This window comes from Oryctolagus cuniculus, chromosome 10 (assembly GCF_051225735.1).
Source record: "Oryctolagus cuniculus isolate XC-2025 breed Fujian yellow rabbit chromosome 10, ASM5122573v1, whole genome shotgun sequence".
In the NCBI taxonomy this organism is placed as follows: Eukaryota; Metazoa; Chordata; class Mammalia; order Lagomorpha; family Leporidae; genus Oryctolagus; species Oryctolagus cuniculus.
In genome coordinates this window covers 104,531,910-104,545,206 of record NC_142876.1, presented here as the reverse complement: position 1 = coordinate 104,545,206, position 13,297 = coordinate 104,531,910, and the positions used below count along the sequence as shown (strand labels likewise).

Below are 13,297 nucleotides of genomic sequence, written 5' to 3'. Positions count from 1 at the left end.
CTTTAGACAGACCTCATTTCTCCTTTTGGCCAAAAACACACTGTGCAAACAGGTGGTGACTCACTAAAAGCAGGGGTTCTAAAGCCCCCGGGGCTTGGACATCTGAATCCGAGGAACGCAGAAGCAGATTCCAGGAAGAGACAGAACAGCTCCTAGAATTCGGATATTTCCCCATCGAGGCTTTTTATGGTTCCTAGTGAGCCAGAGATTACATAACAAGACTTAAGTCAGCGTGGGTCGGCTGAGAATAGGAGGCGCCAATGATTATGGAAATAAATGAAATTTTAAGAATACTAGGGAAGCACCTTGCGCCGATTCCTCTCTTGAAGGGCTCTGTGCCAGATTATAGGATGCTACGCAAAAAGCACTCATATGCCGTCGACGTCAGCAACCCAGTTGGCCAGGCCGGAAACCAGGGACTCGTCCTGGGACCATGCGCCCTGGCCACCCTCTACGTGCTTCTCAGAGCTGCCCCTCCTCTCCGTTCTGGCCCCTGTGGCTCTGTGGTCTGCAGCCTCTCATTCCCTAACTAATGAGGTAGGCCAGGCTACCTGCTTCCTCTCGGTCACTCACAGCCCACCCTGTCCACATGCGACACCCCCAGGCTCCCTCCCTACCCACGAGGTCCCCTAAGACCACCTTCCTGGACAGCTCCATCACTGCTTGATGGAGAAAGCTACACTGACAAGGCTTGTGTGGCGGTCCTTAGGTCACACAGGTGGATCGGGAAACAGAACCGTGGTCATCTTGTGCCACATCGGGAGCCAGTAGGTAGAAATCTACTTCGCAACAGCAGGGATTCATGGCTGATCATTTAAAGTGCAGCCAGCGCTGAATTCCTTCACAACTGTGTGGTGCCGTGACCCTCGGCGGCACGGCTTTAACACTGGCCACCAGAAACACCTGATGCTCAAGAACAGGGGAAATGACAGCAGTGACACAACCCCAGGGCTAAAACACAGTCCCCTCCACCCCCACATAAAGACTAAAGCATAGCCCACACATTCCCATTCCTAGGATACTCAGATACCTTCTGGGAAAACCACACTGCGCTCAATGCACTGACCGGTGTAGGTGACTGCAAACGTCACCTGTCAAAATCCAGCGACTTCTGCCAATTCAGCTAGGGACTCTGCATCAACTGACAGCTACACAAAGAAAATTTCCATTCTGAAAACCAGAACCAGAAAAAACTAGTGCCAACATCTAATGGTCCATTTGGATCTACTGCAGATTATTAAAAAGAGTGAGAAAGTCACTAATGAGAATTTCCAGACACAAAATTACACCGGGCACTCAATTAGTACATTTGCCAGAATGAAATGACCAGGCCAAACCACACACTCTGAGACCCAGATGGTCAGGAAGACACTGCCGTGAGCATACAGCCAATAATTCCTCAGTTTTGACACATGAACATGTGTGAATTTTTTTTTTTTTTTTTTTTTTTTTTTTTTTTTTTTTTTTTTTGACAGGCAGAGTGGACAGTGAGAGAGAGAGACAGAGAGAGAAAGGTCTTCCTTTTTGCCGTTGGTTCACCCTCCAATGGCCGCCGCTGCAGCCGGCGCACCGCGCTGATCCTGGCAGGAGCCAGGAGCCAGGTGCTTTTCCTGGTCTCCCATGGGGTGCAGGGCCCAAGCACCTGGGCCATCCTCCACTGCACTCCCTGGCCATAGCAGAGAGCTGGCCTGGAAGAGGGGCAACCGGGACAGAATCCGGCGCCCCAACCGGGACTCGAACCCGGTGTGCCGGCGCCGCAAGGTGGAGGATTAGCCTATTGAGCCACGGCGCCGGCTCATGTGTGAATTTATACAGTATCTTTTATCTAAGGAACTCCATCTTTTATAGCTTATTAGCTCATTAATTCCCTCCTAATATTGCCTTATTTTAATTTGTGTCTCCAAATTAACCACAAGAAAAAAAATCTAATGGCTAGACATTTCCATTTATTAGCTTTTCAATTTTAGATGATCTTCAACCCTCGGTGCCCTTAAGGAATCGCAAATTGCTCATGAGAGTAGAAACTAAACTAAATAGTTGAAAAGGACCCAGTTTTTATTTTGAGTAAGTAGAAGAAAATATACCTGAGAGAGACAGCAATATTGGGTTTATAAGCACACACTGCAATTTAACCGAAGACTTTCTTCTCTATTTCAATATATTACAAAAAAAAAAGAGAGAGAGAGAAAACCAGGAGATGGTAGTGCCCGATGCTGCCTGAGTGAATGGCGCACACTATGGCTGTGCTGGGTTCGGAGACCCCAGGGGCAGCCACGATCAGACTGCGGCTCCCGGAGTGCTCGGTCCACAGCAGGCTCTTAGGAGGCGCGCACGGACTGGAACACGGGCTTGGACGCTCTGAGTAAACAATCTTAAGCACAGCTAAGGCATGATGACAGATGACATTGTCTCTCTCCCTAACCTGGCATCAGGCAATGCTTCATTCTGGTTATTTCAAAAATGGCAACGTTAGGGGCCGGCACTGAAGCTGGCCTGAAGCGCCGGCATCCAATATGGGTACTGGTTCGAGACCGGGCTGCTCCATTTCAGATCCAGCTCTCTGCTATGGCCTGGGAAAGCAGTAGAAGATGGCCCAAGTCCTTGGGCCCCTGCACCTGCATGGGAGACCTGGAAGAAGCTCCTGGCTCCTGGCTCCTGGCTTCCGATCGGCGCAGCTCCAGCCATTGCAGCCAGTTGGGGAGTGAACCATCAGATGCAAGACCTCTCTCTCTCTCTCTCTCTGCCTCTCCTTCTCGCTCTGTGTAACTCTTTCAAATAAATAAATAAATCTTTTAAAAAAAATGGCAACTTTAGATCACGACCCCAAACAAGAATATTTATTATTTCAGGCCCCAATCATTCAGACTCTGTACTTTGGGTTGCAGTTTAGGGTATATGAAATGGAACAGGGGTGAGATTTTTGGCAGAAATCAATTGCTCCAGAGAACCATGTCTCCCTGATGACAGACTTCCTCTCACCGGCCTAGGCCGCTGAGCACCCGTGGGAGAGCGCCCCTCCCTGGTGACAGTCTTAACGTTCTATGGAGGTAAGTGCCTGATCTTCCTTTTGCCCAGACAGAGGTCCTGGGCCCCTGTGCCCTGCAGCTGGCATCTCCAGGCAAGTGCTCCGGGCTCTGAAGGCAGAGCGAGGGCATGTGTACTCTGACGGTGGCACTCAAGGGACAGTCTCTTAGTTCACACTGGCAACCCTCCCCTCAACCCCTGAGTCCTCTTCCAGCTGTTCCTCCGGCCAGTGAGCCTCCAACATGTTCCCCTTGTCCTCTGGGTGAGCCAGAGACAGATTCTGTTGCTTGCGACCACAGGACCTTGACGAACGCATTAGCACGTCCCAGGTCTTCCCTCCATGTCGGCTCGATCCATTCATAAAGCAAACCTGTTAAAGACCTGTGCTGAGCAGGACTCGGCTCATCTGCTTGGGGGAGCGAAGAATTCTTTACAGTAATCAAATGAAGTCGTTGGCGGAGCTGTCTCTCTTTCCCAGGGGCTTCCCTGTAGCCCCTATCAGCGAGGTTTTATTTGATGATGGATTTGTAAATTAAGAGAAGATTCTATTCTTTCTGGAAAAATGCTTCAAATCTGGATTATAATGAAAAAAAGACCAGAATTTTTTGGTTTTTTTTTTTTTTTTTTTTTTTTGACAGGCAGAGTTAGACAATGAGACAGAGAGAAAGGTCTTCCTTCTGTTGGTTCACCTCCCAAATGGCCACCATGGCCAGTGTGCTGTGCCGACCCAAAGCCAGGAGCCTGGTGTCCTCCTGGTCTCCCATGCAGGTGCAGGACCCAAGCACTTGGGCCATCCTCCACTGCCTTCCTGGGCCACAGCAGAGAGCTTGACTGGAAGAGGAGCAAACAGGACAGAACTGGTGCCCCGACCGGGACTAGAACCCGGATTGCCGGCGCCGTAGGTGGAGGATTAGCCTAGTGAGCCGCGGCGCTGGCCAAGACCAGAGTTTTTAATCGCCAGATGCAGACAATCTCACAATCAAGCCAGAGGCAAGAGATGGAACATTTTCAGATTTCACTTTCACTTGCTCTTTTAATGTTTGTTTATTTTCATTTACTTGAAAGGCAGAGAGAGAGAGAGGGAGGGGGAGAGAGAGAGAGAGAGAGAGAGAGAGAGAGATCCTCCACCTGCTGATTCACTCCTCAAATGCCCACAACAGCCAGGCCTGGGCCAGGACAACGCCAGAAGCCTGGAACTCCATCCAACTTTCCCACGGGGCTGGCCCAAAGGAAGGCAGCGACCCGGCTGTCAACTCACCTCTGCCAGGGACAAGCGCCTTCTGTAGGGCTTCCTTCAGGCCGCTGTGCCCATGCAGGAGCCGGTGGCTGGGGGAGATGGCCACGTGGGATGCACCATAAATAGCCTCGGGGGAGGCCGTGTAGGCGGTCAGCTTTTCTCCTGTGGCTTGCCCATCAACCTGGCAGGGGGAAACAAGAGGCAGTTTGTTCCTCGGTGCCCCCTCTGCGCTGGGCTGCTCCCTGCCCACGTGCCCACCCCTTCCCTCCTTGTTCTGACCACAGCCCGGGGGTGTGGTGGCTGAGACGGCACGTAGCAGGGGCAGAGAAAGGACAGGCGGCTCCCCTTTCAGAACCCTGCAGGGGCCAGCACCAGGCATGTGGACAGCCCCAGCCCGAAGGTGGTCACAGCACGCTCAGAACGGCGCCCTCCTGGTTTTCTGGCTCCCTTGTTCCTAGATCAGAAGAAGTACCTGTCAACGGCACCTCATTTTTGTTGCGAGAAAGGAGTTGTGTTTCCCTCAGGGACTTCAGGACAAAGCAGAAAAACAAAGGGCTGCACTGTTCTAAGCAAACGGCCACTGAGGTTATTAATGATAGTCCGTCCTGGGCTCAGAGCTGGAAGGAGCATACAGCAGGCACCCACTGAGTGCAGATTACGTGACAGACATGGAGGCCACAGAGAGGACAGGCATGACTTCCTTCTTACATTTATTCAAGCGTGATGACGGAGTGCCAACAATGAACTAAGTCTACAACGTGGCCTGGGTGCCGATTAGGTGTCACCCACGGAGCCGGGCCTGGGGCCCCAGGGGCACAACCACACAGTCTGTCCCCCGTAACGGAAAATGTTCTGGCATCCTCACAGTGAGCTACCCCGTCTCAGTTTCAAGTGGGTTCAGGAGTGGAGACCCAAACATTTTCCCAACCCAATGTCCACGAAGGGGGGAATGTGGAAGATGTCCGAGGCACAGGCGCCCACACCTCTGACCCTGGCTGAGAGGCAAAGGCCCTTGAGACGGGCACCAGACCAGGGCTAACCAAAGAGACAGCCCCGAAGGCACGCTGGAATGCAGTCCAGGGCCCTGGCCACCCCCTCAGCAGAGTGGCAGAGGAGGCGTCTGCGTGGGGTCTGCTGACCCACGGTTTCCCGTGCGCTCTCCCCAGAGCGGGGCTTCCCTGGCTGGAGGCTGGATGAGCCGGGCCTCCTCTGCACGGGGCTGCACAGGGAATCATGAACTCAGGGGCTGAGCAGGCACCAGCTACGGCCATCAGGAGGGCGGGTCCCGAAGGCAGCCAGCCTCCTCTCTGGGCTGCTGCTGCTTTCTCTCCTCAAGGTTCTGACAGGGACTAAGGGGAGGGCGGGGTTCAGAGCTAAATGAACAGAGCACCAAAGCCTGGATCAGAGAAGAACCTGAAGGATGAAAAGAACTCCCAGGAAAGGACCGGCGACAGAAGCGCTCTCGTGTCAACACAAAGAGCAAAGCTCTGGTGGCATGTCCTGGAGGAAGCCACCTTAGCTGCACCTGTCAGCCATGTTTCCACAGCAGGCCACCGGTGTTGGGCCTCGTCCTAAACAGTTGAGGTCCATCAGCCTCTGAGATGATGACATGGTTCAGCTCTGCCCCTGGGCTTTTAATGGCTCTGTGACATCACACACACACACACACACCCCATCGAGAACACAGTCAAGCCCGTGGTCCTTCTGTGCGGTGAACAGTCCACACACACATTCTGCACAGAACTTCAGGGAGTTCAGGGCCCACCAGGACACGCCGCGTATCTGTGCTGTCCAGAATGGTAGCCGGTACACTACATGGCTAGGACTCACTTGAAAGTTTCTGCTGTGGGTATAGAAGACAGTGGACTTCACAGGGCCAGCGTTGTGGCTCAGGGGGTTAAGTCACAGTCTGTGACACAGGCATCCCATACAGGTGCTGGTTCAAGGCTCGGCTGCTCCATTTCCAATCCAGCTCCCTGATCATGCACCCAGGAAAGCAGTGGAAGATGGCCCAAGTGCTTGGGCCCCTGCACCCACATGGGAGACCCAGAGAAGGCTCCTGGCTCCTGGCTTCAGGCTGGCCCAGCCCTGGCCTTTGCAGTCATTTGGGGGAGTGAACTAGTGGATCGAAGTCCTTTCTAATTTTGCTTTTTCAAATAAATAAAAAATGACTCCTTAAACAATAAATATAGTAGATTTAGGACTGAACTATAACAAGATATCAACTATTTCTTTAATAAATCTTTTAAAAAATTGATCACATTTGTAAACAGTATTTTGGTTTAATCGGTCAAATAAAATGTCATCAAAATTAATTTCATGTCTTTCTTCCCACTTTAAAAAATGTGAGTTCTACAGAAATGACAACTACGTACGAGGCTTGTGGGATCTTTCTGTTGGACGGTGCTGTCGTGGAGTTCAAGGTGCCGAGTCAGAGTTGCCAAATGCAAAGGGGAACTGTGCGCGTGCACTGCTGCAGGCGCCTCGCTCGCTCACCTTTAACGTGAAGTCCAGGTGGCAGCCCACACAGTCTCCGATCCAGTGGGCTTGCATGCCCCTGATTCCATACCATTCGGGAAGGTCTGCCAAGGCGTCCTTCATGGCCTGAGGGAACGAAAGGACAGGGAAGCAGGTTAACGTAGGAAAAGTGGGGGCACCAAAGGAGGCAGCAGAGGCTGCCCTCCCCAGCTACACCGGCCAAGTCGTAGGTTGGGGACGGCCATGCTCGTGGTGACTCCACTCACCAGCTGGGCCCCACCGATTTCTCTCTGAGGGAGCCCAGGCTCCAAAGAGGAAGGAAATAAACAAGAAAGACCACAATTCCTATTCCTGGTGCTTGTGCTTAGTGCATTCTCTCCCACGGGCTGAGAACTGAAGAGAACCTCAAGCCTATGAATTTGGAAACTCTACAAGCCATTCATGGGTGTTCTACAGTTCAACTAGGTCACAAACACAACATTATAAACGGTATCTCTGCATTTAAAAACCAGAGATTAAGAAGAGGCACTTAGCCTAGGGACTATACAGTGGCCTCCACCGTCAGGGGTGCCTGGGTTGGATTCCTGGCTCTGGCTCCTGACTGTGGCTTTGCACTGATGCAGAGCCTGGGAGGCAGTGCCAACAGCTCAAGTACTTGGGTTCCTGCCACCCAGTGCGAGGCCTGGGCCGTGCTCTCAGCTCTTAGCTCTGGCCCTGGTTGTTGTGGGCCTTTAGAGAGTGAACCAGTGGATGGGAGTTCTCTCTCAAATAAATAAAAACCAGCATAAAAAAAATTTTAAAAAATACAAATAAGCATAAGGGAAACATAACATTAATCTGTGCAAACATTTGCTATTAAAATGAATACTGATGTTCATCTTTAGCCTAAATTCCTATAAAAAGGAGGTTTTCCTATGCATTATTCTCTATGTCCTCATGCACATATTGGCCCTTACTTGAAGACATCTTCCTTCAACAGATGAATGTAAAAGTAAACGCATATGTTCGTAATATGAAGAGTCCATCTCAAAAAAAACCTGTAATAGTATTACAGTTAATGCAGGCAGTAAAATGATGCATTGTTTGTGCAGCGGTCTGTAATTCATACAGTGACTTCACGTGCATCTGCTTTTACACGCTCCGCACGGCAGCACATTTTCAGATGAGCAAACTTAGGCTGAGAGGTGTGCTGGCCCCTGCAAGGTCGTGGGAGATGAGGAGCCAGGACGAAAGCCCAGACTCACCAGCAGCACTCTGCCAGCCTCGCACACAGACTTACTCGACTGTGTGATTAAAAACACAAAACAGAACTGTGCATTTCCTACATCTGTCAACCTATGCACACGGCTTGTTACGACTGTTCAACAAGCTAGAGATTTATGTGATTACTTAACACCAAAATGAAACAAAAACTTACTGCCAAGTTTGGCACTGGGTGGGTCACGAGTCTTAATCCCACAATGCTCCTGATCTGAATTCAGGTCAGCATGAGGAAATGTTGGCCTGTGATCTCTATGACAACTGCCAAGCAGGACCTGGCCCACAGCTTGCAATTGTGCCTTGTCCTGGCCAAAGGCGCATTAAATTCCCAGATCCCCAGGCACGTAGCAAGGGGAGTGACAGCCCCTGTAGCACAGGTCCGCGTGCACTGCACACCATCAAAGCACCAGGCACCTATGCATACTGCGCCTCATTTAATCTCCCCAACAGCAGAAGTCAAGCAGTAGCGTCTCCACCTCCCAGATAAAGAAAGGAACCTCAGAAACGTTCCCTAAGTCAGCCCCAGGCATGGGTGGAACTGTGGAAGAGGACCGGAAGCAAGGTGTAGCCAAGTCCCCAAAGCATGTGCGGTCCTACACACCACCTGCAATCACTACTTTATTTTTTAATTTTTAAAGATTTCTTTATTTGAAATGCAGAGATACAGAGACAGAGGGAGAGACACAGACTGAGCGAGATTTTCCATCTGTTGGTTCACTCCCCAAATGGCCTAACAGCCACAGCTGGGCCGGTCCAAAGCCAGGAGCCAGGAGCTTCTAGTAGGATTCCCATGTGGGTGCAGGGATCCAAGCACTTGGGTCATTTGCTAATGCTTTCCCAGCACAACAGCAGGGAGCTGGATCAGAAGTGGAGCATCCGGGACTTGAACTGGCACCCACATGGGACGTCAGAGTTGCAGGTGGCAGCTTTACCTGTTATGCCACAGCGCCCACCCTGCAATTACCACTTTCTAAGAGCAGTACCTAAATTCCATCTTTCCCACATCCATATTTCAGCTCATTTCAGCTTATCACTCTCTGACTCAGAGGTACTGATGAGAGATCAGACAGCTTCCATTCCCTTATTTATATTTTCCATTTTATTCCTCAGAGGAAGGCCCTGGTAGGCATAAGGCTGATGTTGTCATCAAAATCCTCTTTATGGATGAGCACACACAGGCCCAGGGATGTTTAGCAATCTGCCCAAGATCACAGCTAACTGGAGGCAGACCAGAAACGCAGGTCTCCTTGTTATTATTTAGCCCTCATTCAACTATAGAAACCCTTAACCTAATGCCTTTCTCCGCAGTGACACTGTCAACTTGATTGCTTCAGCTCCCTGGCACCTACAGGGGAGAACTCCAAGATGGGTGAGTGGCATGGCTTCACCGCCAATGACAGAAGCTTGAAAGGGGACAGACTTGCTACCGTGTCCTGCACCTTCCCCATCGAAGCCGCTGAGTGGAAGCAACACAGGCTCAGTACGGTGCTGGGTTACTGGGGGGAACCCGGAGGCACAGGGCCAACTGGTTTAAATACCACCCCAGAATCCAGAGGCTGGGGATGCCAACAGCAGCAATGGCTTAACCAGAACACTTCTGGGGAAAGGTCTTGGCTGTGCCCACCTTCCCCCCTCATTCCTGCCTCTGGATAGGTCTGCAGCCTTTCCATAGGCCTGTGGGAAACCTGATCTTCTGGTGAATTCTTTTTGGCTTAAGTCAACCAGTGTAACTTCATGCTGTGGTGCCATCTTATCTGTGGCACCAACTATGCCAGGGATGCCACCTTAGGCTCTTTGGTAAGATGGCACCTTGTACAGTAAGCTTTGGTCCTAAGCCCAAAGGCCCAACCACAAGTGTCAGCTCCACCCCCACCCTAATGGGATTTGCTGCTCCTACCTCCCTGCCCCCTGCAAAGGTATAACAGGACCTGCTTCCCACACACATGCTCGTTCTCTCTCTCTCTCTCTCACCCCCCTGTCAATAAACCCTTTCTCTTAACTTCTGTGTTTGGTGTGTTTTGTGGAGGCCTTACACCATCAATGGACTGTAGAAGTGTCAATATCTTGATATCTATATACTGTTTTATAGCAAAAGCATAAAAACTAGAATGCATCAATACAGTAATATGTGCACAAACAATCTGCTGATAAAGTCATACACTCTGGAGTATTTTCAATATTTTGGAGCAACTTAAATGTCGAGAGTGTAGTGGGTAAAGCCTCCGCCTGGGATGCCAGCATCCCATATGGGTGCCGGTTCCAGTCCTGGCTGCTTCACTTCTGTTCCAGTTCCTCTGCCACCCACACCAGAGGAAGCTCCTGGCTCTTGGCTTCGGCCTGGCCCAGCTCCAGCTGTTGTGACCAGCTAGAGAGTGAACCACTGATGGAAGATCTCTCTTTCTCTGTCTCACCTTTTCTGTTAACTCTGAACTTCCAAATAAATCAATCAACCTTAAAAAAAAGCCTTTAAAATAAATGTCCATTACACACAGAACTAGAACTCGGTAAACTCTGTAGATAACCCACGGCTCTTCCTCTCCGGTGACCAATGAGATTCTACATAACTTGTAAGCAAACCCATTGTGTTTTCCACGATCTCACGCGTGGCTCCATGACTGGCTCCATCTCTCACTACACCCTCCCCTGCTACAGGAGACCTGGAGCTGGCTGGGTCAATACTGGCGACCCCTGCATGACCACGCCACCGACAAGAGCCCTCCTGGGTTTTACTCTTTTTCTCCTAGATTGAATTGTCAAGGCTGGGAAAATTCCGAAGGAGGTGCTTTTCCTAAAACATTCAGCTGTCAATCAGGACAAAAGAGGGAACCTAGAAGTGGACTGTGAATGTGTTTCATATGCTAATTCTGAAAGATGCCTGCTGAAAACCTAACCACCACTGATACTGTTAAATTTTAAAAATCGGCCAAATGAAATCAACATCTTGAACAACCCAGCAAGCCCTTGACGGACCGGCTGTGAGACAAACACGGCACTCATGTGGGCTTCGATGAGCAGGGCCTAAGGGGCCACCTCGCCCAGCGGCAGCCTACACCCTGACACCATCCTAGGCTCTAGCTCCCACCGCCATTGCTGGAAGTCAGGTGACCACATGGCCCAACCACTGGTGTCAGCTCCATCCCCATCCTAAACGGGATTCGCTACTCCTACTTCCCTGCCCACCCCACAGCAAAGTTTTAAAAGGACCTCCCTCCGTCCCTCTCCCTCCCTCTCTCTTTCTCTCTCTTCCTCTTCATCTGCTGACCTCTGTCTCTCTCTCTTACACTCTCCTTCTCCCACTTCTCCTTCTTTGCCCATTCCCTCCAGTCTGTCGGGTTTCCCCCAATAAACTCTTTCCCTTACTCTGGTGTCTGGTGGCCTTACAGACGGTGCTACAACTGTTCACGCTAGGAGCTCCTTCTGGTGGGCTTGCGGCGGTGGAGACTCTGGGTTTCCCTTTGTTTTGGGGCCGCAGTTACAGGGACAGCGATGGTACTGCCGCATTTCCCGTCTTTACATTTGGCAGGCGCTGTTGGCAGTGCCCATCCTCCGCACCCTGGCCCGCCTCTATTTATAGAAATCCCACTGGCTCACAGACCCCAAACTGGAAGAAAGGGCAGGAATTTTACACTTAGGAAGTGTTGTGAGGGCTTGGTGCTTGGCGCACTGGTTAAAAATAGCGCTGAGGACGCCTGTCTCCTATGTCGTCGGACTGCTCAGGTTCAACTCCTGCTTCCTGCCAGTGCGCCGGTGAGAGGCAGCAGATAACGGCTCAAGCACTTGGATCCCAGGAACACACACAGGAAACCGAGAGTGAGTTCTGGGCTCTGGTTTTGGCCCAGTCCAGTCTTGGCTGTTATGGGCATTTGGGATGTAAAATAGCAAATGGAAGATCTCGCTCCCTCTCTTTCTGCCTTTCAAATCAAGTGAAAATAATTAAATGAAAAATTAAAAACAACTTAAAAGTGCTGTGACGTCCCCTTTCAAACTGAAGAGGAACCCAGAATAAGAAAGCTGTAAGAAGCCCTTCTCTCCCCTTCAGCCCCTCCCCAAATGCCCCAGGCTTGGGCACAATTGGGAAACCATTCATTTACTCAGCTCCCCTTGTCTAACAAATGAACAATAAAATGGGGCTGGGGTAGGGGGAGGTCACGTGGTTTCCCTAAACTCCCTCAGCCAGGCAGCCGCAGAGCCCACAGCTTTCCAGAGCTGGCTGCCCTGAATCCATCCTGCTCGGGTTTCAGAACAAAAGACAACTTCCAGGTGCAAAACTGAAATGAACAGTAACACGGACAGGCTTCTCATTCCGATTTTATACAGTATTTAAAACTCTCACATGAAATAAAATGAGGCTTTCCTATGGCCGTCATGAGACGCATGGGCAAGCACTGTGGCTGCAATGGGGCCCTATGATCATCTTCTCAGGGTAGCGCTGAAAGGGCAGCTGCTGCGCTCCTCAGGGAGGACGTGCGGAACACAGCCGTCCACAGGTGCCGGGAGTCTCAGAACAAGAACCAGGAAGAGATGGGCAGAGGCACCAGCAGTCACAAAGGCTTCTGATGTAAGATAAATCAGGAATAAGAGAAAGGTTATGGGGCCACCACTGTGGTGTAGTGGGCTAAGCCTCTGCCTGCGGCGCCTGTGTCCACATGGGCACCGGTTTGTGTCCCGGCTGCTCCTCTTCCAATCCAGCTCTCTGCTATGCCCTAGGAAAGCAGTGGAAGATGGTCCAAGTCCTTGGGCCCCTGCACCCACGTGGGAGACCCAGAAGAAGCTCCTGGCTCCTGGCTTGGGTTGGGCCCAGCTCCAGCCATTGTGGCTATCTGGAGGGTAAACCAGAGGATAGAAGACCTTTCTCTCTGTCTCTCCCTCTGTCTGTAACTCTACTTCTCAAATAAATAAATTAGGAGAGAGAGAGAGAGAGAGAGAGAGAGAGAGAGAGAGAGAGAGAGAGAAAGATTAAACCTAAAAGGCTGGGGATAAAAAGGGAATTAAGCATAACACGGCTAATCCGACTCTCTTTTCAAAGGAGGAGAAATAATGCTAGTAATAAATCCATACTTTCCAAGACAGGAAGTGTGTAAGCTAAAGCATTAAGAATAATGTGTGGAGCCTGGCACTGTGGTGTAGCGGGTAAAGCCGCCACCTGTAGTGCCGGCATCCCATATGGGTGCAGGTTCAGGTCCTGGCTGCTCCATTTCCAATCCAGCTCTCTGCTATGGCCTGGGAAAGCAGTACAAGATGGCCCAAGTCCGTGGGCCCCTGAATCCGTGTGGGAGACCCGGAAGAAGCTCCTGGCTT

General features: G+C 50.9%; 1 protein-coding gene across 12 annotated transcripts in view; it reads right to left on the bottom strand.

Annotated features, from left to right (window-relative positions):
- The window catches only part of LARS2 (leucyl-tRNA synthetase 2, mitochondrial), a 283,596-nt gene that overhangs the window by 58,248 nt on the left and 212,051 nt on the right, over positions 1-13,297 (bottom strand). For all 12 annotated transcript variants that reach the window (XR_016214329.1, XR_007921592.3, XM_051851689.3 and 9 more), the window contains 2 exons: positions 6,758-6,865; positions 4,283-4,442 (listed from right to left, as the gene is read on the bottom strand). Coding sequence is in view for 10 of the 12 variants with exons in the window: in XM_051851689.3 (XP_051707649.3) it covers positions 4,283-4,442; positions 6,758-6,865 (268 nt within the window). In the remaining 2 variants the exon portion in view is untranslated. The remainder of the gene's footprint in view (positions 1-4,282; positions 4,443-6,757; positions 6,866-13,297) is intronic.